Source organism: Dreissena polymorpha, chromosome 5 (genome assembly GCF_020536995.1).
Source record: "Dreissena polymorpha isolate Duluth1 chromosome 5, UMN_Dpol_1.0, whole genome shotgun sequence".
Taxonomy (NCBI): Eukaryota; Metazoa; Mollusca; class Bivalvia; order Myida; family Dreissenidae; genus Dreissena; species Dreissena polymorpha.
In genome coordinates, this window is record NC_068359.1 from 45,010,181 (window position 1) to 45,038,110 (window position 27,930).

The window sequence follows — 27,930 nt, forward strand, 5'->3', positions numbered from 1 at the left end:
CTCAATAGAGTCGACAATTTCACACTTATGCAATTAAGTCTCCAATTCCTCAATAGAGTCAACAATAACACACTTACGTAATGAGGTCTCCACTTTCTCGATGGAGTCGACAATCTGCTGTTTCTCAACAGGGTCCTCTGTGTATTTCTGTATATTCTGCAGTAGCAGGGGAAGCTTTGTACAGTGCTGCATTGGGCCTATCAGAAGGTCCACCAGCTGCAACCGGTTACATCGACCATCCTGCTCACACCACTGCAACAACCCCCAGTTTATTTGTAATTGTTCATAGTTTTAGTTTAAACCTGCTCATTTAAGCTGGACTGCATCAAAAGCCTTAGGCTTATTGAAATACTCTCGAGTCAGTATCCTTGGTAAAACCAGTACTTTGGTGTCTTTGGGGGAATGGAACCTGTGATCTCCTAGTTGCTAGCCGACACCATATCTACTATGCCATTGTGACCTCAAACTTTCTCAGTTTTCAAGACCATTCAAGTCGTAAGATGATGTTAAGTTAACTAACTCTCATTTTGCAGTGGCAACTGCAAACTGCTCGACGATAATTATTATATTGCGAGTCAGCCAAGCATCCCATTTTTTTTGGTCTCTTTAATATTCTTTGTTATTCGACAGGATTTACAGGAAATACACGAGGCGTGTTTATTTGTAGCTAGATTTTGTCATCTTTCATAAAAATACATGGAATAATGTTTTATGTTATACAAATGTATAACATATTGATATAACACATAACACAATTAGGTAATTGCATGGTTTGAAATTACCAAACTATGCTAATCCATAATATATATATACATGCATTAATAATGACCTCACAAGTTATATCGCTATACATATACATCGGGATTGCGATCGGTGGATCCCGTGAACCGAAATATAACGGAGTTGCAGTCTACTGACTTTTTGTTTGATAAACACTTTCACAAATATGAATCACATGAGACTTGCTCTGGTAAAATGGGGCTTAATGTGCATAAAGTGTCGCCTATTAAGATTAGCCTGTGTGGTCTGCACAGACTTATAATGGACAACACTTTTTGCCTTTACAGCATTTTTTGTTTAGAGGAAGTCTATTCTTTGCAAATATAGAGTTATGGCGGAAAGTGACGTCCCTGATTAGCTTCTGCCGTCTGCACAGGCTAATCTTGGAGGACACTTTATGACATGCATTAAGCCTCATTTTTCCAGAGCAAAGCTTATATATTAACCCTTTGCATGCTGGGAAATTTTTCGTCTGCTAAAATGTCGTCTGCTGAATTTCTAAAATTAGCATTTTCTTCGATTTTTGTTCAACGAATACTATCAGAACAGCAAACAGTTTAAATCCTGATGAGACGCCACGTTCTGTGGCGTCTCATCTGGATCCAAACTGTTTGCAAAGGTCTTGAAAATCCGGTTCCAGCACTGGAAGAGTTAACTGATCTGTATGCAATCATTACACATCACACATTATTTCTTTCGATGCCTGTTAAAAATTAAGAACACACATCGCTTTACTTTTCTCAGTCATACATTAAATGGAGTTTACTGCGGTATTTAAAAATACTCCATAGAGCTGTATGCTCTTATGAACAATTCTTAGTTTAAGCTGATTTTGTATCATATATCTGTTGCAACAGAAGATATCAATACATTTTTCAGTAATCTAACTCATCATGAGACACTGCTATAATTTTAATACAATCTTGCAATGTTTTGGTCTGTTCACAGGTGTTGGGCGTGTGGCCAATTCACTGAAACACTATCAAAATGTCATAAAGCAACATTTTTCATCACTTGGACAAAACAAAAAATTCTGATATAATATAACATTTTTTCATCACTTTGACAAAAAAAATTCTGATATAATATATATATATTATATCAGATTTTTCATTTTGTCAAAGTGATGAAAAATGTTGTTTTATGACATATTGATAGTGTTTCAGTGAATTGACCACACGCCTAACACCTGTGGGTCTGTTGACTGCTACTTACCTTTTCAAATTCACAGAAGTCATCTACCTTACGCAGCTTTTCCAAATAGGAGAGCGCATTGGAATAGTTGAGACAATACGTGTGGTAAACACTGCCATCTTTGGAATGATTTGAAAACTGAAACATAGGAATTGTATGGTGATACATTTTTTATTAAACAATTTGATACATGTAAGTATTAACAAGGGCTGTTTGTAAAACATGCATGCCCCCCATATGGGCTCTAAGTTGTAGTGACAGCCATTTTGTAAATAAGTTTTTTTTCACTGTGACCTTGACCTTTGACCTAGTGACCTGAAAATCAATAGGGGTCATCTGCAAGTCATGATCAATGTACCTATGAAGTTTCATGATCCTAGCCATAAGCTTTCCTGAGTTATCATCAGGAAACCATTTTACTATTTCGGGTCACTGTGACCTTTACCTTTGACCTAGTGACCTAAAAATCAATAGGGGTCATCTGCCAGTCATGATCAATGTACCTATCAAGTTTCATGATCCTAGGCATAAGCATTCTTGAGTTATCATCCGGAAACCATTTTACTATTTCGGGTCACCGTGACCTTGACCTTTGACCTAGTGACCTGAAAATCAATAGGGGTCATCTGCTAGTCATGAACAATCTACCTATCAAGTTTCATGATCCTAGGCATAAGGGTTCTTGAATTATCATCCGGAAACCATTTTACTATTTCGGGTCACCGTGACCTTGACCTTTGACCTAGTGACCTGAAAATCAATAGGGGTCATCTGCTAGTCATGATCAATCTACCTATGAAGTTTCATGATCCTAGGCATAAGCGTTCTTGAATTATCATCCGGAAACCATTTTACTATTTCGGGTCACAGTGACCTTGACCTTTGACCTAGTGACCTCAAAATCGATAGGGGTCATCTGTGAGTCATGATCAATGTACCTATGAAGTTTCATGATCCTAGGCCCAAGCGTTCTTGAGTTATCGTCTGACAACCACCTGGTGGACGGACCGACCGACAGACCGACCGACAGACCGACATGAGCAAAGCAATATACCCCCTCTTCTTCAAAGGGGGGCATAAATATATGTCATTAATTGGTATAAAAACCAATGAGAGCTATGTACGTGTAATAAAAAATCTAAAATTGACCCTTTTTTGCACGATGTGGGTAAAATAAAAGGGCCAACAAAAAAACTTTGTGAAACCAAATTTCGCAACTTTAAGTACCCTTTTTCATTAAGAATTGCCTCTTTGAGATAAAGTATGCCATAAAAGTGTTATTTTTATTAATAATTCATTATTTTTCTCCCCTTCTCTTTGAAATGCTTGATAAGTACGGATAAGTCTACCTGTTACTTACTTTAATACTTGTTTTTAAAATATAATAATTTTTATAATTTTTTATGTTACAATCTTATACACTAATAACAAGAGTTCCGCTGTCGGAGTCATACGCCCCAAACAGGGCTTTGATCTAGTGACCCTAATTTTAATAGGGGTCATCTACTGTCCAAGGCCATTGCACATGTGAAGTATCAAGCCAACCGGTCAATTCACTGACGAGTTATTGATCGCAAAAGAACTGGTCTACTAACAGACCGACAGACCGACCGGCTTCCAGCAAAGCAATATACCCCCTCTTCTTCGAAGGGGGGCATAATTAAGCCTCGTTCTGGAAAAAACTGGGCTTAATACCTGTGTGTAAAGTATTCTCTCAGACTAGCCTGTGCAGTCCACACAGGCTTATCAGGGATGACACTTTCCACCTATACTGGATTTTTTGTTTAGCAGGGACTTCCTTTAAAAATAAAATCCATAAAAGTGGAAAGTGTCGTCACTGATAAGCCTGCGAAGACTGCTCAGGCTAATCTGGGACAACACTTTACTCATGCATTAAGTTTTTCCAAAACAAGCCTCAATTGAGGCCACCACTTCTGCTGTAAATCACGACTCCACTTACTCTTTGAAATGCCTTGATGAGCACCGCTGTGGAGCCAAAATCTGAGGAACTCATGTCCTTCAAAAGGTGACCAATAAAGTCCTTACAAAATGTGTAGCTCACCTGGAAGTGTGAAACATGAATGTGTAGCTCACCACCTTGAAATGTGAAACACAGAACATGAGGCTCACCTAAAATGTGAAACACAAAATGTGTGGCTCACCTGGAAATGTGAAACATATGTGAGCAATAAAGTCCTTACAGAATGTGTAGCCCACCTGAAAATGTGAAAGGCAAAAAAACTTTTGTTGCTCATCTGGAAATTTGAAACATGCGTGTATCTCAACTGTATATGGGGAACACAGCATGTGTAGCTCAACTGGAAATGTGAAACATGCATGTGTAGCTCACCTGAGAATGTGAAATACACAACATGTAGCTCAACTGGAAATGTGAAACATGCATGTGTACCTCACCAAAAAATAAGTAACACTTACAGAGCATGTAGCTCATCTTGAAATGTGAAACATACATGTAGCTCTACTGGAAATAAGAAACATGTGATGCTCATCTGGAAATAAGAAACGTGTGATGCTCAACTGGTAATAAGAAAATTACTTGAGCTCACCTGGAAATAAGAAACATGTGATGCTCACCTGGAAATAAGAAACATGTGATGCTCACCTGGAAATAAGAAACATGTGATGCTCAACTGGTAATAAGAAAATTACCTGAGCTCACCTGGAAACGTGAAACTTTAAAGGAATATATTATATTACAACTCCTACACTATGCTTATGAGTTTCTTTACGGACATGAGCAATAAAGTCCTTGCAAAACTGTTGCTCACCTGTAAATGTGAGACACGCAAGGAATAGAACATAAAATATTACAACTCCTATACTTTTATTATACAGTCAATCTTGTATTAAGAGACCACTCATTGGAGTATCAAAAGTGGTCTCTTAATAAAAGTCTTGACAATTCTGAAAGAATGCGGATCTTCCATTTGAAATATACGAAGGATTGTCTCCTTTTGACACAATGATTTCAACTTTTGTACACAAATGAATCTAAATATAAATAAAATGAATAAACAATTATTTTACTTAAAATGTATTTTATTTTTTTCCTCTGATTCTAAATAAATCGTTTTCAAAAAGTTATTTAAAAAAAAATGCTAACAAGGATTTATTTCAGTGGCACATGCGTACACAGAAGCCGACTGTTTTTTGTGAGGTTAGTTCAAACTGACTTACAAAATGGCGTGGTTTTTATGATTTTCACTAAGGAGTATTGCATATAAGCCACTATGTATTTATATTTCTTGTTTATGAATATGCTCTTTAGGCTCTACTGTGTTTGTGCTTCCTTCTGTTATTTGTTTCAAGGTAGTAGACGTCAGAATAAAAAAGTTATTGAAAAAAAAACATCCACAAATTCCTTTTGCTTTCTTAATAGAGCAGTACACACTTACATGTAGTAACGCCTTCTTTTGTATTCTTGGCATCCTCAAGGTCTATAAATGGCATCTTGTTACTTGGAAATTATTTCGTGTAAAACCTTCTAACATAGGTAAGAGCTGTGTTTGTGGTTTGAAAGTCAGATCCCAAAATATGCTCAAAAGACAGTCAGTTCCAAGAAGGGGGGTTAAACTATGTAGTATTATAATTTGGCATTGATTGACTTAATGGAGATAAAAACTTGTCGAGAAAATAAAATAATTGACAAGAGCAATTAAGCCTTACAGAATGTGTTGCCCACCTGGAAATGTGAAACATGTGAGGAACATAACATAAAATATTACTACTTCTACACTATGATTATAATGTGCCTTACTGACAAGTGCCATGAAGTTCTTGCAAATGGTTGGGGAGGATAACTTGTTTGAAGTGCATTATTTATGTCATCACATGACACTTTGCAATCTACAACCTCAGTAATTCACTAAGCACTCTTTATTCTCAGAACGGTAAAAAAGTTACTTCTATTTATGCAACCTCCGCGCAGAGATTTGACTGGAACCAGCAAACTGGATCAAATCCATGCATTCATAACCAACCACGGTATGGTAGCCTAGCCACATGGTAAATAATTTTACCATTGTTATTTTTACTTTTTTTAAATTAGATGATTTTTTATGTTTAATTATAAACCTAAACTTATCAGCTATTTTCGAAATTTAAAAGAAAATGAAATTGCTTTTCATAATATAATACTTAAAGAAAATATATGGCAGAGATTGTATGTGAGAGCAAGGAACGACAACTCTGCGTGGAGATTGCTATATTTGGTGCGAAACATGGAACTCCACAAAATAACTCACTATAATGAAGCTTTGGCATGGTATGATGAAAATTGTTAACTCCATTCTCCATACAATTGACAATTCTACCACTGGATTTCTTCTTAAAAATCTAGTTTGTACCATTTCCAGATATCTAATGACCACAGTGTCTCAGCAAAAGCGGTAACAAGTCCTTATGAAGACAGATGCTGCCTCAAATGGGAAATGGCTTGTTTAATAAGGACAATTGTCCAAGTAACTCATCAGATTTGACAGAAGTGCCATTTGCAAATGGACTAATACACTCTACAATGAGCAACAGATTTTGTGGAGTCCATTATCTCAATTACGCCTTCTTTGTGGACGTTATTAGATCTTAATATGCAATCCAAGATCCAAATACAGTAAAACTGCGATAACTCGAGGAAGCACGGGACTGACCTCGATGCTCGAGTAATTGCAGGTTTCGAGTTATACATGGTAGTATTTGTTTTCACTGTCTCATTTGATGATGCTCAATTTCTGACCAAAAACGTTTTATTTACATGTAAGACGGTGCTTGAGAAAAACAGGCTTTGTAAAAATCGCTTAAGGTTACAGTATAATAAACAAAACAACAAGGATGATTGTAAATTCGTTTAATTAATTCAACATACAGACAAAACAGGAACCGGCACACATCCTCCAGTTATCGAAAATCGCATGTTTGAGTTATTGCGGGTATTTTTATATAGAAATTAAAGGAAAATGCTAGGGACTTCCTTTAATGCTCGAGTAATCGCCAGTTTTCGAGAAATCGCCAGCTCCAGTTATTGCAATTCTACTGTAGATCCTAAGAAAGGACAAAGACTTGCTCTCAGTTAGATAGTACAGCTTTGGTACAGATATTATAGCACTTATTTAGTACATGTACAGTGCTTATTGTTTGTGCTCTGTGTGTCTGTCAGTCTGCCAGTCCGTCAGTCCGTCACACTTTTCTGGATCCTGTGATAACTTTAAAAATTCTTCATATTTTTTCATGAAACTTGAAACATGGATAGATGGCAATATGGACATTATGCACATCCTTTCATTTTCTTCCTACGTCAAAAATTCTGGTTGCTATGGCAACAAATATATTCAAAAAAATAAAAATTCTGACAAGGTGGAGCCGGTAGGGGACATATATTGCTAAGCAATAGTCTTGTTAATCTGGGTTTGCAGACTCAAGCAAGAAGATAAAGATTACGTAAAAAAAATCAAACCATTAAAACACTGTTACTTTAATAAACAAGAGATGTGTTTGTCAGAAACACAATGCCCCCTAATGCGCCGCTTTTTTTTTTGACCTTTGACCTTGAAGGATGACCTTGACCTTTCACCACTCAAAATGAGCAGCTCTATGAGATACACATGCATGCCAAATATCAAGTTGCTATGTTCAATATTTCAAAAGTTATTGCAAAAATTAACTGTAAGGTTAAAGTTTTGGGACAGAATGACGGAATGACAGACAGACAGACAGACAGACAGGCCAAAAACAATATGTCCCCAATCATTCCATCCAGGGGAATAAAAAGAGTGAACATGCTTGCTTTAAAAAAACTTAATTCCCACTTTAGCAGGCATTATTGTTTCTCCCAATATATATTTCAGATTAAGCACGGTATGTTAAAAAAAACACAATAAATCAAGACCATTATTTTGAACAAGAGCAACAAAGTCGGAGACAGATGTCCCCAAAACAGGGCCTTGACATCCATCACTCAATTCTTTGATGACATATCGAAAAGAAACCAATTTAACACTTAATGTCACAGTGATTTTGACCTTTGAACTAGTGACCCCAAATTCAATAGAGGTCATCGACTGTCCAAAGCGAATGCACATGTGAAGTATCAAACCATTTGGTCAATTCGTTGATGAATTATTGATATAAAACAATTATCACACTAATTGTGACGGCGACATTGACCTTTGACCTAGTGACCCCTTTTCCATAGGGGTCATCTTCTGTCCAAGGTCAGTGCACATGTGACCTATCATGCCAATCCGTCAATTCGTTGACGAGTTATTGATTGTTAACAATTTTCTCACATATTGTGACAGTGACCTTGACCTTAAACCTAGTGATCCCAATTTCAATATGGGTCATCTACTGTCCAAGGCCAATGCACATGGGAAGTATCAAGCCAATAAGTAAATTCCTTCACGAATTTTTGATCGGAAACCATTTTCCCACTTATTGTGACAGTGACCTTGACATTTAAATTAGTGACTCCAATTTCAATAGGGGTCATCTCCTGTTCAAGACCGATGAATATGTGAATTATCAAGCCAATCGGTCAATTCGTTGACGAGTTATTCATGGGAACAATTTTCACACATATTGTGACAGTGACTTTGACCTTTGACCTAGTGATCCCAATTTCAATATAGGTCATCTTATACACCTTGTTCAATTAAAATTGATTTTTTCTGTATTTTTAAGTTTAATTAATGCGCTTTTAAATGCAGAAAAAATACATTGCTATTACCACTGCGTTTAATGAGCATTAAATGTCACACCATACCTAACAGTTCAAGAAGAAAAAGTCATCAGTGTGTGGAGTATTATAGAGTTTTCTCCAAAAATGGCCTGAATATATTAATCAATCAATTCATAGACCTAAGAATTAAGAATAGGAAGTTTATTTTAAAGTTCTTCAGTGTTTAATTTTCTGTCAAATAAATAAACAAGAGTGCCAAACTGTCACAAGATACGCCCGTTCGAAGGTTTTGGACACCATGATCAATGCTTGAAATGCACTAAGTGACCTCAAGACCTAGTTATTGACCCGGCATGACCCATATTTGAACTTGACCTAGATATCATTCAGATGTAACATCTGACTAAATGCGGTGAAGATCAGATGAAAACTACTTCAATTAGAGAGCGGACACCATGCTATATGCTTGAAATGCACTAAGTGACATCATGACCTCGTTCTTGACCTGGCAAGACCCATATTTGAATTTGACCTACATATCATCTAGACACAACTTCTGACCAAATTAGGTGAAGATCGGATGAAAACTACTTCAATTAGAGAGCGGACACCATGCTTAATGCTTGAAATGCACTAAGTGACATCATGACCTCGTTTTTGACCCTGCATGATCCATATTTGAACTTGACCTACATATCATCTAGACACAACTTCTGACCAAATTAGGTGAAGATCGGATGAAAACTACTTCAATTAGAGAGCGGACACCATGCTTAATGCTTGAAATGCACTAAGTAATCTCGTGACCTCGTTTTTGACCCGGCATGACTCATATTCGAACTTGACCTACATATCTTCCAGACACAACTTCTGACCAAATTAGGTGAAGATTGGATGAAAACTACTTCAATTAGAGAGCGGACACCATGCTAAATGCTTGAAATGCACTAAGTAACCTCGTGACCTAATTTTTGACCCGGCATGACCCATATTTGAACTTGACCTACATATCATCTAGAAACAACTTCTGACCAAGATTGGTGAAGATCGGGTGAAAACTACTTCAATTAGAGAGCCGACACCATGCTTAATGCTTGAAATGCACTAAGTGACCCCGTGACCTAGTTTTTGACCCAGCATGACCGATATTCTAACTTGACCTAGATATTGTCAAGACACAACTTCTGATCAAGTTTGGTGAAGATCAGATGAAAACTATTTGAATTAGAGAGCGGACACTGCTATGGACGCTGCCCGCCCGCCGCCCGCCCGCTGCCCGCCAAGGGTGAAACTATAATACGTCCCGTTTTTAAAAACTTATAAATACTTATTTCATCATTATTCATTTAGAACAATTCCACAGTGACAAAAGAAATAATGAAGTACTTAAAGTAATTTTCTAGGGTCTAAGTCTTTACATTATTTGAAATTCTAGAAAATGGGGGTGGTGAAGGTGGGCTTACATAGCAGAGTTCATCAAGGTTACTGAAGATCTCAGAAGGCTCTGTGTACATGAGGAACCCTTCCACCTGCACCTTCTTCAGAGGCTCAAGAAAACACTGGAAACAAAAGGAAAGAGGATAGGCTACAATTAAGTATTTTTCTTTCCCGCATTTACATGCGTTCTTTTTATATATATTTAAAAAAAAGTTGTTTTCTTAAAAGAAATATGCAAATAAACTTTCACAAAATTTAAGCACAATTGGTATTGATTTTTAGAAAGGATAACTTATGATATTATATTAATTAATCCATAATAACCTCTCTTTTTTTAAATGTGCAATTGCAACAATTAGCAACTTTTTTGACAAACAAAAAGGTAAAAAAAATAGTAACTGTACTTAACAATAAACTCTGAAGTCCAAACAACAACACTATATATGAATGTAAAAAGTTTCTTTTAGTGAAAAATAGAGAAAAAGATATTTCAAGCCTTAAAAATAGCAAATCGGACCAAACATGGCGACCATTTTACTATTGCACAATCAAATGATAATCCACTTGAAAATTTGGAGGTATAAAATCTGAGCATAATACATGTTAATCTACTGTATGTGACAATGTTTCTATAAAGTAGGCATACTCACATGTTTGAGAACCATCAAATGATCGATAAGAAAGACACATTCGCTCTTAAACAGCTCCCACACGGACTCTCTCCGCTTGCGTTCAGTCTCAGAAATGTTGAGGCACTCCGTCACTGACGTCTGCTTATCTGTACTCGCTATCAGGTCTGTCCAATGTACATTCTAAAATAGGACAAAAGTGATATCAAAAGGGATGTCTGATGTCTCAGCTTATCTGTGCTTACAATAAGGTCTGTCCAGTGAACATTCTGAAATTAGACAAAAGTGATATCAAAAGCAATGGCTGATGTCTGCTCATCAGTACTTGCAATAAGGTCTGTTCAGTGAACATTCTGAAAATTTATAAAAGTGATATCAAAAGCAATGGCTGATATCTGCTTATCTTTACTTGCAATATGGTCTGTCCAGACTGAGTGAACATTCTGAAATCAGATAAAAGGGATATCAAAAGGGATAACAGGGATATTTGCAATTTGTTATGCTAATCTGGAAACGGATATTAGAATATATGTTATGCTAATATTTTCAATCATTTTCAAATTTTGAGACTGTGCTATGACAATGCTACAAACAGCACTTTTATACTGATTAACATACTAGGTGTACCTTGTATATGTTCACTTTTTGAACTATTGATACTGGTATGTGAATTTATATGATGTATATTTATACATCATACTGTCTAAACATGTATTCTGATGCATGTTGTCCACATTAAATGTTTCTATCAATTATGTCCAATACAACAATGCATTAGGCACTATAATCTTATTTACATGAAACACTACTTAGTCCCCACAGGCTAGTAAGGGAGGACTCTTTCTGCTTTGACGGAATGTTTCATCTAAAGCAAGTCTTGTAAGGGAGGACACTTTCTGCTTTGACGGAATGTTTCATCTAAAGCAAGTCTTGTAAGGGAGGACACTTTCTGCTTTGACGGAATGTTTCATCTAAAGCAAGTCTTGTAAGGGAGGACACTTTCTGCTTTGACGGAATGTTTCATCTTAAGCAAGTCTTGTAAGGGAGGACACTTTCTGCTTTGACGGAATGTTTCATTTAAAGGAAGTCTATTCTAAATAAAAATTAACCTAGGTGAAAAGTGTGATCCTTAAATAGCCTGTTTGTACCTTAACCTAGGTGAAAAGTGTGATCCTTAAATAGCCTGTTTGTACCTTAACCTAGGTGAAAAGTGTGATCCTTAAATAGCCTGTTTGTACCTTAACATTAATGCATTAAGCCTGTTTTCAAATATCATAGCTCATATTTTATATTCAGAGAAACTAATTGATATCCAGATTACAGATATCTCCACAGTGGACTTAACCCTTTCCCATTCACAGGGCTCGACACTAACGGTGGTCTGTTGACCCGGGGTCAGTAAAAAATAGGGAGGACCATTGAAACTAGAAATTGGGTTGATCCGTCGGACCAGTTAAAAATCCTGGCCAGCTTATTGTGAAATACTGGTAGAAAGCCATTTACATCAATAAAACAACTTTATATGTTCATAATAACCGATAATTTCATAATTATTTTATGGGCCGACTCGAGACCGGGATATAAATAGCAACATATTGGAAATTTCAAATGTTCTAGATGCCCAGATGACAAAAACCTGTTGTCACATCAAAAAATCGATTTGTGATTCGCAAATGTCTCCCAAAAATGTCTCCAGACTTCGCTGTGATTGATACACAAATTAACATAAAATTCTAATCGTTCGGATCGAGAAATGAACAAAATGGTATTTATTATTTTGAAAAAGCAGCAATAAATAGCATTTTATCGATCTTAATACCATCAGAATATACTTTGTTTACCGTAAGAATTTATACTGGAGGGCGCTTAATAATGTTTTGATATTGCGGGAGAGTGAACGTGCGTATTTTCAAGATTACAAGTTTTCGCGATGTGAAATTTCATTCCGGGGGTGGTTGAACCTACGCCTAAAAAACCTAAAACTAATGAAGAGAAGCTTGAAGTACAGCGAAAATATGAAAGGGATATTGAAATAGTTTAGTAGATCTAGATAGTATAGTTTTCTTTTTATAAATGCACAATACATTGTGGATAGTCCAGAAAGAAAGTTGAAATTTAGGTAAAATAACAGAGAAATTATCGGACCACTTGAAATCTTGGAGGACCAGTAATTTCTGAAAGCTGGTGGTCCTTTGGGTCAGTAGGTAAAAAAAGTTAGTGTCAAGCCTTGATTCAGAAGCAAAGTGAAAATGGCTATGTGCAAACAGCATAAAACCAGAACAGCCTGCGAGTAACTCGCAGTCTGTTCAGGTTTAATGCTGTTTGCTGCTAATCAGTATGTAAGGGATGCGAATGAAGCCTTTAATACTTGAAGCTAGTAGGAAAGGTAATTAATTGATTGAAACGTTCTAAGTGACTACAAATGCGTCAACATATGTATCTAAGTGGTAACGGGTTAAGCATCAGCCTGTGTCTAGTGAAGACAGATATTTGTTACCCTGTAAAATGTACAGACAATTCGTTTACATTCAATGATTCTTCTGCGCAAAACATCATCTTCCATGAGCCAAGAAAACATCAAAACATAACAGCACATATTACTGCAGTAATTAGGTAGCAGACAGATGACATGCAGGGTAATACATAATACAGCCTGTCTTACAATCCACCGTTGTGACATGCCCTGCATGTTAATTAATGCCTCATCAAAACACAACAGCACCTATTACTGCAGTAATATGGTAGCAGACAGATGCAATGCAGGGTAATACATAATACAGACTGGCTTATAATTCACGGTTGTGACATGCGCTGCATCTTGATTAATGAACCATACAAATACCATTGTTGATGCCAATTAATACCTACAGTCAATAAATTCCCAATGAAAATATATCACTATTTTCCCTGATGTAATAGGCCTGTTGAAAAGGAAACTTATTACATTACTGCTTTTTTGCAGCAATTTTTTCTACGACATATGTTCAATAAAAAAAAAAAAATAGAGCTTTGTCACAGACATGACGTATACCCCACGTGCCGCATTGACACAGACTATTTTGCATGCTGTCTTCACAAAATAAGAGAATCTAATTTATGGCAATTTTTAAGAATTATTATGCCATTATCATTTATAGCAATTTTGACCTTTGAACTCTTGAATTCTTCCACATGACACGCCGTGCAATGACTGTGAACAAAACAAGGGCTGTTTGTAAAACATGCATGCCCCCCTATATGGGATATAAGTTGTAGTAGCAGCCATTGTGTGAATACATTTTTTGTCACTGTGAACGGTGGTGGTGGTGGTGGTGGTGGTAGTGGTGGTAGTGGTAGTGGTAGTGGTAGTAGTAGTAGTAGTAGTAGTAGTAGTAGTAGTAGTAGAAGTAGTAGTAGTAGTAGTAGAAGCAGCAGCAGCAGCAGCAGCTGCAGCAGCAGCAGCAGCAGCAGCAGCAGTAGTAGTAGTAGTAGTATGCATTACAAAAATGCAGTTAGCCTTACATTTGGTAAAATTTAAATATATTACAAGGGAGGCAAATGCTGTAACAATAAATTTAAACTTATTGCATTTGTTTCCCCTGTATATAAAAAAGATATAATAGTGTATTACCTCCCCTGTCCTGCTTATATTTATATTAATCAACAAAATTAAACATTAACACAATATTTAATATACAAAATATACAAAAAATCTCATATTCTGATAAAAAAATTTACTGATCCACTGTATTCTACTAAAAGGATGATGTTTCATTGGACTGATAATTATAGATTTAGGATTACAGACCAGTTGCTTAAGTAATATTGTTCAGAGTGTGCCCTGTTGGCCGTGTATGCATTCTTGAGTTATCATTCAAAAACCATTTTACTATTTCGAGTCACCGTGACCGTGACCTTTGACCTAGTGACCTCAAAATCAATAGGGGTCATCTGCGAGTCATGATCAATGTACCTATGAAGTTTCATGATCCTAGGCCCAAGCGTTCTTGAGTTATCTTATGACAACCACCTGGTGGACGGACTGACCGACCGACATGAGCAAAGCAATATACCCCCTCTTCTTTGAAGGGGGGCATAATTAATGTACAAAGTTATTTTAAAATCTCACAATGAATGACATAGTTAAGGTCAAGAAAAGATCATTTATTGCCATTTTTTACATTTTAACTAAAAGTGTGACCTTGGCCTTGGAAATATCGACGTAATTCTTTCGCGCGACACACCGTCCCATGATGGTGAACAAATGTGCCAAATGATTTTAAAATCTCACAATAAACGACATAGTTATCGCCCGGACAAGCTCATTTATGGCCATTTTTGACCTTTGAACTCAAAATGTTACCTTGTCCTTGGAGATATCGACATAATTCTTTCGTGCGACACACTGTCCAATGATGGTGAACAAATTTGCCAAATGATTTTAAAATCTCACAATGAACAACATAGTTATGGCCTGGACAAGCTCATTAATGGCCATTTTGACCTTTAAACGCAAAGTTTGATCTTTTACCTTGCAGATATCGACGTAATTCTTCCACGCGACACACCGTCCAATGATGGTGATTACATGTGCCAAATGATTTCTAAATCTCATAATGAACGACATAGTTTTGGCCCGGACAAGCTCATTCATGGCCATTTTTTACCTTTAAACTCAAAGAGTGACCTTGACCTTGGAGATATGGACATAATTCTTCCGCGCGACACACCGGCCAATGATGGTGAACAAATGTGCCAAATGATTTTAACTTCTCATAATGAACAACATAGTTATGGCCCAGAGAAGCTTATTTATGGCCATTTTTGACCTTTGAACTTAAAGTGTGACCTTGACCTTGAAGATATCTACGTAATTCTTTTGCGCAACACACCGTCCAATGATGGTGAACAAATGTGCCAAATGATTTTAAAATCTTAAAATGAATGACATAGTTATGGCCCGGACAAGCTAATTTATGATCTTTGAACTCAAAGTGTGACCTTGACCTTGGAGATATCGATGTAATTCTTTTGCACGACACACCGTCCAATGATGGGGAACATATTTTCCAAATAATTTTAAAATCTCACCATAAATGACAAAGTTATGGATCCGACAAGCATTTGACCTTTTAACTCCAAGTGTGACCTTCACATTGGAGATATCAACATACTTTTTTCACACGACAAACCGTCCCATGATGGTGAACAAATGTACCGTAAAAATGCAGTCATAAGTCTACCCGCTCATAAGTCGAGGGGGGGGGTAAAAAATGATACGAAAATCAGAGATTTTGAATATGTCCAAGTCATAAGTCGTGTCAGAAATTGTCCGTGCACGAATTTCATAAACAGACGCAATTTTAAATGAACGGGAAGTTTTTATTCTATACATAGACCATGACGTCAATATAGCACTGTGCGACGTAGACATAGCGGACACGTGTATTATGTACTTTGTTTAATATAATCAATACGAATCGATATATATTTAGGAAATCAAAAATAATATATGGAAATATAGACAAGCAAATCATAATGAACCACATAAAAACAAAAAAACAACATAGGAAACCAGAACTTATATACATGTACATCGTAATTTACACATCAACGACATACGAAACACCAAACTCTCCTTCAGCAGCACTATTATTAATTGATTGCTCTGCAAATTCTATCATGCGTATTTTAAACGTATTGTCATACGCATGGCGTTGGCGTTTTCGAGGCATTTTCACAAATCAAATGTGTTAGTCAAATTAATAAATTATTATTATATAGTTTGCACTAAATTGTCCACGCTAGTAATAATCAACAAAACGTTTAATCTGATGACACACTGTGATCACTGTAATCAAATCTTTGTACTTTTAATCTGACTATCAAAACAATTGCTTAGTTCCTTGGTAAACACGTTTTTATGACAATGATCGACATAACCAATAGACCGCTAACTCCACCTTTGTTCTACATAACAGTTTCAAAGGCGGAGCTATGCACGTGCTCAAACATAATTAGACGATTGCCAGTGAATAAAAAACTCGCAATTGGTTAAACATGTCGCTTCACAAATTACAGAAATTTTATTTTATCGGCGAGAAGGCTGATGCTTTATGGCTTCTTGACAGGAAGCGGCTTTCCTTTGCTGACGTCAAACTGTCAATTCACACAGGTTGCCAATTCTCGCTCTACTTTAAAAATAACTCGATCTTTTGTTTACACGTTCAGTTGTAAAAAAAAACACCTTTCTTCATGAAAACTTTGGATTAAATTATGAAAATAAAAACGAGGGAAATGTTGCGCCAAACTGTGGTAATATTAATTGGTAAGTATCAGTTAAAAGAGGAAATTTGGTGTGGCGTATTTCAACAAGTTTATACAACAACAACAACAACTTTAACCATTTCTGCGGGGATCGATCTTAGTAGAATGTCATCATTATTTTTCATGGACGACCTCATAAGTCGAGACTGTAAATTTAATCAAATTTTTGAGGAAAAAAATCTCGACTTATGACTGCATTTTTACGGTACCAAGTCATTTTAAATCTAATGATAAATGACGTAGTAATGGTCCGGAAAACTTTCAGTTTAAAACACACTAAGTGACCCTGTGACCTAGTTTTTGACCTGGCATGACCCATATTCAAACTTGACCTAGACATCATCTAGATACAACTTGTGACCAAGTTTGGTGAAGATCGGATGAAATTTCCAGACAGACAGACAGACCGACAAAGTGACTCCTATATAGCCCCCATTACTGGTATAATTGCATACTTGCTAATGTTACCCGATGATTAAGTCATCCTTAATAGATATGCACAATATAGAGAATATTATAATGTTGGATTTGTTGGAATATCGATTTTAATTCACGAGTGATCATAGAAAATAAACTTTTTCTATGATCACCAGTGAATTAAAATCGATTTTCAACCAAATCCAACAAATGTTCTTTTTATTTTATGCTTACAAATGATTATTTTTGTATTTTTGCTGAAATAATGACATTGTAAAGTCATGAAAGTGATATCATTTCGCAGTATACCAGTGAAAATTATCAATAATTTTCACTGCTTATTTCCACTGTCTGAAACAGTGAATTATGAGTTTTAATTCAGTGATATTCTCTATAAACTGACAGAAAAGCATAAAACAAGGGCTGTTTGTAAAACATGCATGCCCCCCATATGGGCTGTCATTTGTAGTGGCAGCTAGGGCTGCAACGGGTACCCGAAATATCCGATGATATCGGATCCAACTTAAGATTCGCGGGTACGGATCCATCCCTGGAAATTTCGGTTCCGAATGTTTATTTTCATAGTTGTATGTAACCTAGCGCTGTTTTCGAGTATTGTTTTTATACAGACTGGTTCTGTTTAAAAGATAAAAGATACGTATAATAGTCGATATTTATTGACGTGTGTGTGACAGTCAAAAAGCAGATCATTCGAGATCCTTTGGCTTTTATTGTCTAAGAGTGTCATTGGACATACCATAATGATCAACGAAAGCAAAACTAATTCAAAATCATGAAGGATTTACACATTACAAATGCAATTCCTAATGGCAATAAGTAACTTTTCAATCCTTATTGTCTTTCTGAGTTGTATTAAAAACAACGGTAGTGGATCCAGTGTGGCTGGAATGTTATTCAAGTAAATTTTGCATAATTTCGCGACCTGTCAAATTGTGTTCCTGCATCATGTATTGTCTTGAAAGCATCTGTTGTCATATACTAAGTTTAAATGCTATCTTGTGATGCAAGGAACTCAATTCCCAGTGAGAGAAACTTCTACACAGCAGGAGACCTCGTCAGTGCCAATAAGGCTTGCCTGGACCGGGACAATGTTGATTTGTTAATTTTTGTGAAAACAAACATCAAACTGTATAAACAGTGAAAAGTGTATGCTAACGAGCAAACTATTAAGTGAATAAGTGTTGAGGTTTTGTTTTATTCTGACATTGCTACAATAAATGAGAAATAAGTTATGTTTTTTGTTAATAAATGTTTAATGTTTTTTAGTCAAATTATACTTCCAAAACATTGATTTCGTTAATTTAGACATGATTTCTAATTTTCTCTTATCTGATGGATCCGGATCCGAAAAAATCCGAAGAAACTTTATTTGGATTCGGATCCGAACACATTTTTTTGATTCGTTGCAGCCCTAGTGGCAGCCATTGTGTCAATACGTTTTTGTCACTGTGACCTTGACCTTTGACCTAGTGACCTGAAAATCAATAGAGGTCATCTGCCAGTCATGATCAATGTACCTATGAAGTTTCATGATCCTAGGCCTAAGCATTTTTGAATTATCATGCGGAAACCATTTTACTATTTTGAGTCACTGTAACCTTGACCTTTGACCTAGTGACCTGAAAATCTGTAGGGGTCATCTGCCAGTCATGACCAATGTTCCTATGAAGTTTCATGATCCTAGGCGTAAGCATTCTTGAGTTATCATCCGGAAACCATTTTACTATTTCGAGTCACTGTGACTTTGACCTTTGACCTAGTGACCTGAAAATCAATAGGGGTCATCTGCCAGTCATTATAAATGTACCTATGAAGTTTCATGATTCTAGGCATAAGCATTCTTGAGTTGTCATCCGGAAACCATTTTACTGTTTCGAGTCACTGTGACCTTGACCTTTGACCTAGTGACCTGAAAATCAATAGGGGTCATCTTCCAGTCATGATCAAAGTACCTATGAAGTTTCATGATCCTAGGCCTAAGTGTTCTTGAGTTATCATCCGGAAACCATCTGGTGGATGGACCGACTGACATGTGCAAAACAATATACCCCCTCTTCTTCGAAGGGGAGCATAATAATAAGCTATTAATTGTCGAATTTCAACAGTAAAACAAGGGACAAAATTGTCACAAAACCAGGTTTTAATCGGAAAAAAAAGTCTGATAAAGGGAGAAAATTCAAAATGTGCCTTATTACCCACCTTGTGTAAGATTCAATATATTTTTACTCATGGGGACCTTGATTTCAATTTGAAAAAAAAGTCTGATAAAGGGAGACCGACTCAAAATGTGCATTGTTACTGATTGTTCAAAGTTACCCCCCTTGTTTCAAAATCAATCTATTTTTAGTTGTGGCGACCTTGACCTTGGAGATACTGATACTTTCGTGCGACACACCATCCAATGATGGTGAAGCAATGTGCCAAATGATTTTAAAATCCCACAGTGAATGACATAGTTATGGCCCAGACAAGCTCATTTATGGCCATTTTTGACATTTGAACTCAAAGTGTTACCTTGACCTTGGAGATATTGAAGTAATTCTTTCGCGCGACACACCGTCTTATGATGGTGCACAAATGTGCCAAATGATTTTAATATCTCACATTGAACGACAAAGTTATGGCCCGGACAAGCTTGTTCCGCCCGCCCGCCAGCCTGCCCTGCCACCCGCCCGCCCACCGACATTGCCAATCTAATAACTAGTTTTTTTCTTCAGAAAATCTGGTTAAAAACTGACTTACATTCATGGATTAACATGGTTTATTTAAAATGGCAAAGATATATCATACAAAAAGTCAAACATATATCAAAGACTATTCTTGCTATTGTTGAGTGAAAATAAAGTCTAAAGTCATATTTTAATGTAAATAAATTAGAATGCATACCAATAACAAAAGTATTCCAGTCTTACAATATAGATTAGTGCGCAACTTGAAGGTCACAGTTAATGGATAGTGGTGTTGCAAACAAGGGAGATCATTCAGTACACATGTTCATCATTACCTTGTATGCTGCCAGGTAATTGTCCTTAAATTCCGAAGGTTTGAGCTCCTTAAGAACATCACAGAGATGCAGCGACTCCTTACTTCTGGTTTTCATCTGAAAAACCATACTCAAACTTGATACTAAGAAAAAGAAATTAGTATCATGTTCATACAACTTAATAATTCGAGGCCGCCTAGGCTTAATGGATATGGTGTCCGCGTAGCAACCGGGAGGTCACGGAGGTTCTATCCCTGCTGTGGGAGCGTTCTTTAGATCTCCCCCATAGACACCAAGTAGCGGTCCTCGTCCCAGAAAACGGACTCGAAAGCATTGCAAATAAGCCTAAGGCTTTCTTTGCAATCGAGCTAAATAAAATTGGTTTAGACTCCAACAAAAATGAGTCATTGGGAACACAATAACTTGTGGCAACAAGTTAGTTTGTTGTGGTAAAAACATAGTTAATCTCCTGGGAATCTCTTAATTACAAGTGGCAGCAACATAGATCACTCATTAGATTGAATTAGTAACTTGTGGAAACTAGATAACAAGCTAGTGGTTAAGACATAATCAATAAATCAGAATTCACATTTTTTGGAAAGCAATTTAGAGGGTAATTAAAGATATCCAATTACATCATCTGAAGTCAAGTTCGTCTCTCGAATAACATCCTTTTTGAAACAAGTATAAAACTGTAAACAACATGTATTTATAATGTTGTTACCATTAGTCACTTAAATAATTGTTATCTTCTTGTAAACTCTGTCACCACTGAATGCAAAATAGACTTAATTGCTTTAATATAAAACAACTGTTTTTGTTCGCAGTGTTTCAGAACAAAATTTTAGACAAATGCTGTTAAGACATAGGACCTATTATATTATATGCTCAACAACAGTCTGAACTCTTACCAAATGGAGATTATGATCACATATATTGTCTGAAGCTCCACAAAATCTCCTGTCACAAGCTGTTATTTGTGCATTCATCTTGCGTGAATTTAAACAGATTCTGTTTTGACTTGGATGATACTATCATCTGAACCAAGCCGCAAGCATTCAACTTATAACTGTTTTTTCTTAGTTTGTTACTAATGCTATCACAATTGTGCAGTTCAAGCCAGTTTGGTTAACCGAAGGCTAGGGGGCTTGTAAAAAAATCCATCTGTGTTAAAAAATGTCATGTTACACACAAATGGTATGAGGTCAATTTCTTAGAATTGACCTTTGACCTTAAATAATGAGCTTAACCTTGGACTATTTAGTAGCCTGGTTTTTAATGCTACACTCTGTAACTTAGTTGCGATTACTTCTGCTAAGTTATTTCAAAATGAATTAATGGAATTTTTTTTGTACCATAACCAAGTGCTTAACCTTGACTTGTAACCTTAACCTAAGGACCTGGTTCTAAGGCAAGACATTCTGTCTCCCAGTAACGTTCTGTCGCAACATCTTTATCATTTCGAGCAGGCCAGGGCTATAGATAACTTTTGGGGTATATTGGGTAATCACCCCCTGTTTTTGACAACAATAGGTTTTTTGTAAATTCAATAGAGTTTAAGCAAAATTTGTCACCCCCATTTTTTTAAAACTCAATTGGGTAATTTAAGGAATGACATATATAATATAATACAAATCTACTAAGGTTACTACATTATTTATACAAATGGAATTCAAAAAGGTACCTGTACATGACAACAAACAATTACTGAATTTCTGATCAAAGTTCGTTCATTTTTGCGTTAAATAAGACCGAGTTCGTGAAAATCGCTGCACAATTGATGAAGCTACACTACGTCTTGCGCGATTTCTGCCATCCGCATCGCATCACCGTGATTCAGCCCAGAGTGGACAATTACTATCTCACCACGATACACCGTTGAACACGGTGATTTCGCCGTGGCGAATTGCAGTGTCAGTCTCTGCGTTATCGGGAAATTGATTTCATGGTGGACCACCATGATCGCGATGGACCACTGTGGCCGCGGTGGTTCACTGTGAAATACAGGTAAATGTGAATGAACATGTATATTTCGATATATAGCATGGTGGTCCACCGTGAGATCGATTTCCCGATTACGCCCGCGGTATTCAGCCACTGTCGACGCGATCTATCATGATGGAGAAACCTTCAGATCACGATGATTTTCCACGCTCACGAAAAATTGTCCAAGGTGGGAGTGAGATGGATGGCACAAATTGCGCAAGACGTAGTGTATAGCTGTTAAAAGTGATGTACCCCATTTTCAGGTCATTTTGAGTTGAATACCTTGAAAATGAAAGTTAAGAAATCGGACAGGTCTACGAATAATTACAATAATATCCCAAAGATTAATAACCACTGGAAAGACTGCCTTCTTTTCTTCATAGGATGGCATATAAACTATCTGGTACATTTTTGGATGCAAAATAACCAGTCTAAAATATATGCCGGGTGTTTGTAAGAATTGCGTTTCGTGACGCAAGGATTTTTACAGGAGTTAAATTATAAAAGTTGTATTTGCGTTTTGTTACGCTTTATTTTGAATTTAATTACGTTTTTGGTTATTTTAATTGCGTCATAACGCAAATACGCTAATGTTATCTATAGCCCTGTTTCAAGTGTTTTGAAAATCCATTCATGTTGCACAAGTTTTACCCTGCTTTTCCCACGATAGAGACATTTTTTTAAACGGGAATAAAACAAAACATAAAACTTAAATTCTCATGGTTTACGTACCAACTTCAGAAGGGAGAATGACTGTCGATGTTTCTTAGACTCTGAAAAAAAAATATATAAGAGAATTAAATGGCATTTTCTTGTATTGCAAAATTACATAAATAATTTAAAGTCATTTAAAGAAACTTTAGTTGAGGTGACAGTTCTCAAACTTGTTGTCACAGATTCAAATAATAAAAAATAAAATGCTGCATATAAATGACCTAACAATTTTTTTATAAATATAAATGACCTCACAATTTTTTTATAAAAAGCTCCACAGAATGATACTATCAGGCCAATTTCATGAAACATTCTCAAGACTTGCCAAAGATTCCCATTCTGTCAGCTTCAGCAATCAACAACATTCTCGATCAAATGACTGCAAGTCCTGGCGGTACACTGTCAGCCTCATTTATGTACCATGTTGTTATTTAGTCCATATATGAAGCGACATTAACTGCCCACAATGAGGGTATTATCACTAGCAATATTGTCACATGAAGAAAAGAATACCAGATTGGTCACCATGTGAAACTGTAAAACCATTAATCGTTGGCATGAAATTTCATGGTTTTCGGCAAACAAAAAGCTTACGCGTAAAAATTTGTGGATTTCTTTCTTTAGATTTTTTTTACGAATTTGCATTGGTCATTTTCTAATTTGTTTGTAATATTTGTCAGCACTTAATCAAGGTGGGGAGAGGCAGGAGGTGGGCCCTGTTCATCACATTGCAATTATACCCTTTACCACTTAGATACGTATATTGACGCATTTGTTTCCCTTCTTAAAGACCTTTCTTACTAGACTCAAGTTTTAAAGGCTTTATTTCCAACCCTAAGATACTGGTGAGCAGCAAACAGCATGAAACCTGAACAGACTGCTAGTTACTCGCAGCCTGCCCTTGTCAAAAAAGTGAGCAAAATCCGGTTATAACCCAGTTTTAAACTGGGTTTAACCCTGCGGTATTGGCACCGAGCTAAAAGCGAGTCTTTTAAACACACTTTTTGCTTACCGACTTGGTTTTATCTGAGTTGAATCTTGGTTTAACTCGCTTAAAGCCAACATAGTGGTTTTTTTAACCGTCTTAAGTGGGTTTAAAGTGAGTTTTTTTCAGGCATCTGTGTTTAACTCTGCGGTATTTGCACTGTGCTAAAAGCGGGTTTTTCAGACATGCTTTTAGCTTACCGACTGGGTTTTTTAGCTTACCGACTTGGTTTTTTCTGAGTTAAATCTTGGTTTAACTCGCTTTAAACCAACATAGTGGGTTTTTTAACCATCTTAAGTGGGTTTAAAGTGAGTATGATTTTCTACAAGTTGGTTTTTTGAGGTTTTTTAAACATGCTTAGACCAACTTCTGTCTGTGGAGTTGGTTTTAAGTGGGTAAAAAGTGTGTTTTTTATGTGAGCTATAAGCAGGCTAAACACGGTTTTTAAGTGAGCGAAAAGTGAGCTGAAAGCACGCCTTTGTTAGTTTTTTTCACAGTGAAAACATGCTTTTAACTCGCTTTAAACCTAGTTATTAACAGTATTTTATCTGTGAAAAAAACAAAAGCAATTTGTGCGTTTGGGTAAGTTGATTTTTGTGGGTTTTAACAGTGTTTTAGTGAGTTTTTTTTAGAAAGTAGGTTTTTTGTGAGCCTTTTGTGGGATTTCGCAGTGTGAAAAAAAATAATTTTGGACTGATATGTTCTAGAAAAAATGGTTTTTGTGAAGCAATTACAACAGTTCATTATAAGCCCTATGTGGTTAAAAGGGAAAAAAACACAATGTGTACGAAAATTATGTTTATATGACAAAAATAGTACACCGCAAATTAATACAAACAGATTATTTTTACAATACATTATACAATAATAGACATTTATGGAAGATTTTAAAGCAAAAGGTTGACCGCAATGGACCACTGCGGGTGGAGTATTTAGACCGCAGCTGCTGCAGAGACCTGGATCTCAGCTGTTGGAGGTACCTGAACCGCAGTGGAATGAGGAACCTGGATTTCAGCTTATGGAGGGACCTTGACGGCATACGGTGTTGGGACCTGCACAGCAGCTACTGGAGAGACCTTGACCGCTAGGGGACCTGGAAAGCAGCCAGTGCAGGGACCTAGACCTGATCTTGGTTGGTGGAGGGACCTGGAAAGCAGCTGGTAGAGACCTGGAAAGCAGGCGCTGGAGTGACATGTACCATTGATGCTGCTTGTGTCCTTCTCCTCTTGAGCATCTCTTATGCCAGTTGATCTGCAAAGGATTAATACCATATCACTTTCAAAAGGGCAAGGCATTCTTCAAACATGTTGATTGGTTATGTTTTCGTTCCACTTAACTATGAAATATTGCTGTTATGGTAATCTTGTTGCTTTAATAATAATAAATTTAAGTTATTTGCTTGTTGTTTTTGTTTGTTTATTTTTGAAATTTTAATCCCTTGATCACATGTGACTTAGCACTTTTCATCAATTATTAAAAGAAATTGGGTTTGGTAGAAAATGCAGTTTGAATATGTACCAAGATGCGTGGTCTCATTTGGCTGTGTGGTCTGGTGGCATTGTAAATGCAATAACCTGTATAGTTTACCTCTCAACAAATCGAGCTTTCTTGGTCAAGGACAGGGCGAGGTTTCCCCACTCTTGATCCCCTCAAGTTTGCCAGCTTGTGCAGGGTAAAAACCAGGTTTAAAAGTCCATACATCAGGCAGGCGATGATGCACATTCTTTCCAAAGGATCTTCCCATGGATGTCAATTTTGCCTTGTGGCAAGAGTTTAACCTTCAAAATTAAAATATATAAGTTCTAATTAAGTATGAGGGAAAGAAATCCGTTCAGTAATAACCAGAAATAGATATAAATAAAATTTTAGATGACAATAACCATGAAACACAACCATAATTATTCACTGTACACAACATTTACACTTTTTCATGTGTAAGTTTATCTATTTTTGCTTCAAAATGTGTTGTTTATCCTTTAAATTGCAATACAATAACTTATCTATTTACATTTCCCAGTGACAATACATAAATATGATAATGATCATAATTAATTCAATAAACTAAATAAAAAAAGGGGTGAAGAAATGACAATACAAACCTGTTAAAACTGTTCTTCAGTATTCCAAAAACAACAACAGGCAGTTCAACCTCCTTTCCAACCAACTTATTATTGATTTCCACATTGCAGTAAAAAACACATTGTTTTCATCACACAATACTTCATGCTGACAGAATTTCAAGACATTTTACACTACCATTATAAGTCTTTCACTTCTTTATATTAATGTTGCTGAATTAAATTTAGCTCAATATTCAATTGCTGACACCAGCTTGTTTTTCAAAAGTTGTTGTTTTCAAAAAGATAACTTCCTCGGTGCAATAGCCAATCAAAAGCCTTATATCTTATTCCACACAGCCTTATCTCTAGGCAAACCCCATCAGTAGCCTTATCTGCCCCTAGATAATCTGTACCCTGTTTAGCTCTGAGTGCCTGACAGATTGTTATCTGTTTATTGTTAGTGGTGTGAAATAAGGGTGTTTTTAGGTATTGTCTTGTTATTTTGTTGACAGTTTATGTAACACAGGTAATGTTTGGCATTTTATTATTTTATTGCAAATTAAGAAAATGGATATGATGGTATCATATGCAAATATCAAAATCTTGCATAACTTATGTACAAAAATAAATAGATTATTTCCAAAATAATGTTTCCAATACCATAATTATTTAAATATGCAGATTTAACAAGTAAATACTGTTTTAAACAAATATAAACAATCATATGAGATTGTTTAAAAAAAATAAAAAATTAAGACATAAAACAATCATAAGATATTGTTTATAATAAAAACAAACATAAAGATAAAAATTCAAAGTGAAACACAAACTCTTTCATTTTCATGTATAAAACTAAGCTTGACCATTGTTATAGTTTTTGTCAGTGATACTTGTTGTCCATCTGTGAACCTGTGATGTTCTGAAAGAGCCATTTTCATCCAATATTCCCTAAAAATTATGGGGAGCACACAAATGTACAATAGGGACAATGGCAAACAAGCTGTAAAAAAAGCCCCTTTACAATTGACTTGTTTTATTTATGGCTATAAACATCAAACAAAGACCCAGTTGAAGAATTATTGTTTCATTGATGAGTTATATTAATAAACAAAAGACCAACTTGTTGAAAAGTGTGTTAAAGTGAGTCTTTAAGCCTCGTTGCAGCTCTCAACTTATTTACAAAAAGACCAAGTTAAACTCGCTTAAACCCACTTCTGTTAAAAAAAAGACCAACTTCTGTTGTAAAAGACTCGCTTATAAAACAAAAAGACACACTTAAACACACATAAACCAACTCATAAATAAAAAGGCTCACTTTTGACACACAAAAAACCGACTTCTTACAGAAAAAAACTCGCTTAAACACACATCTTCTTAAAATAACCAACTTTAAACTCAGTTAAGCACAGTTTAGCACACATAAAACTCACTTTTATTAGCAAAAACCAACTTCCGCTAAGAAAAACTCAGAAAAAACACAGTTTTATGTTGGTTTAAGTGTGTTTTGGTATGAAAGTGGGTTATTTTTTGACAAGGGTGTTCTGGTTTTATGCTGTTTGCACACAGCAATTTTCACTTTGCTCCTAAGTGGGAAAGTTTTCACTTTGCTCCTAAGTGTGAAAGGGTTAACTAGTTAGTTGTTTTGAGGTTATAGTAACTGGTTCTTATTATTGGATGTCAATTATCTGGTACATTTTTATGATTAGTGGATTAGCGAGACTGAA

At 36.1% G+C, this 27,930-nt stretch overlaps 1 protein-coding gene and 1 long non-coding RNA gene across 7 annotated transcripts in view; both read right to left on the reverse strand.

Moving 5' to 3' along the window:
• Positions 1-27,930, reverse strand: part of LOC127880500 (pleckstrin homology domain-containing family G member 7-like) — a 335,878-nt gene that overhangs the window by 16,169 nt on the left and 291,779 nt on the right. For all 6 annotated transcript variants that reach the window (XM_052427798.1, XM_052427796.1, XM_052427801.1 and 3 more), the window contains 7 exons: positions 23,180-23,220; positions 20,483-20,578; positions 10,756-10,917; positions 10,132-10,227; positions 3,935-4,036; positions 1,996-2,112; positions 78-252 (listed from right to left, as the gene is read on the reverse strand). In XM_052427798.1, coding sequence (XP_052283758.1) covers positions 78-252; positions 1,996-2,112; positions 3,935-4,036; positions 10,132-10,227; positions 10,756-10,917; positions 20,483-20,578; positions 23,180-23,220 — 789 coding nt within the window. The remainder of the gene's footprint in view (positions 1-77; positions 253-1,995; positions 2,113-3,934; positions 4,037-10,131; positions 10,228-10,755; positions 10,918-20,482; positions 20,579-23,179; positions 23,221-27,930) is intronic.
• LOC127880539 (uncharacterized) lies at positions 24,908-26,725 on the reverse strand. Its single transcript, XR_008049566.1, has 3 exons — positions 26,246-26,725; positions 25,734-25,924; positions 24,908-25,397 (listed from the first exon to the last, which is right to left on the reverse strand). It is a non-coding gene; the product is annotated as an uncharacterized LOC127880539 (long non-coding RNA).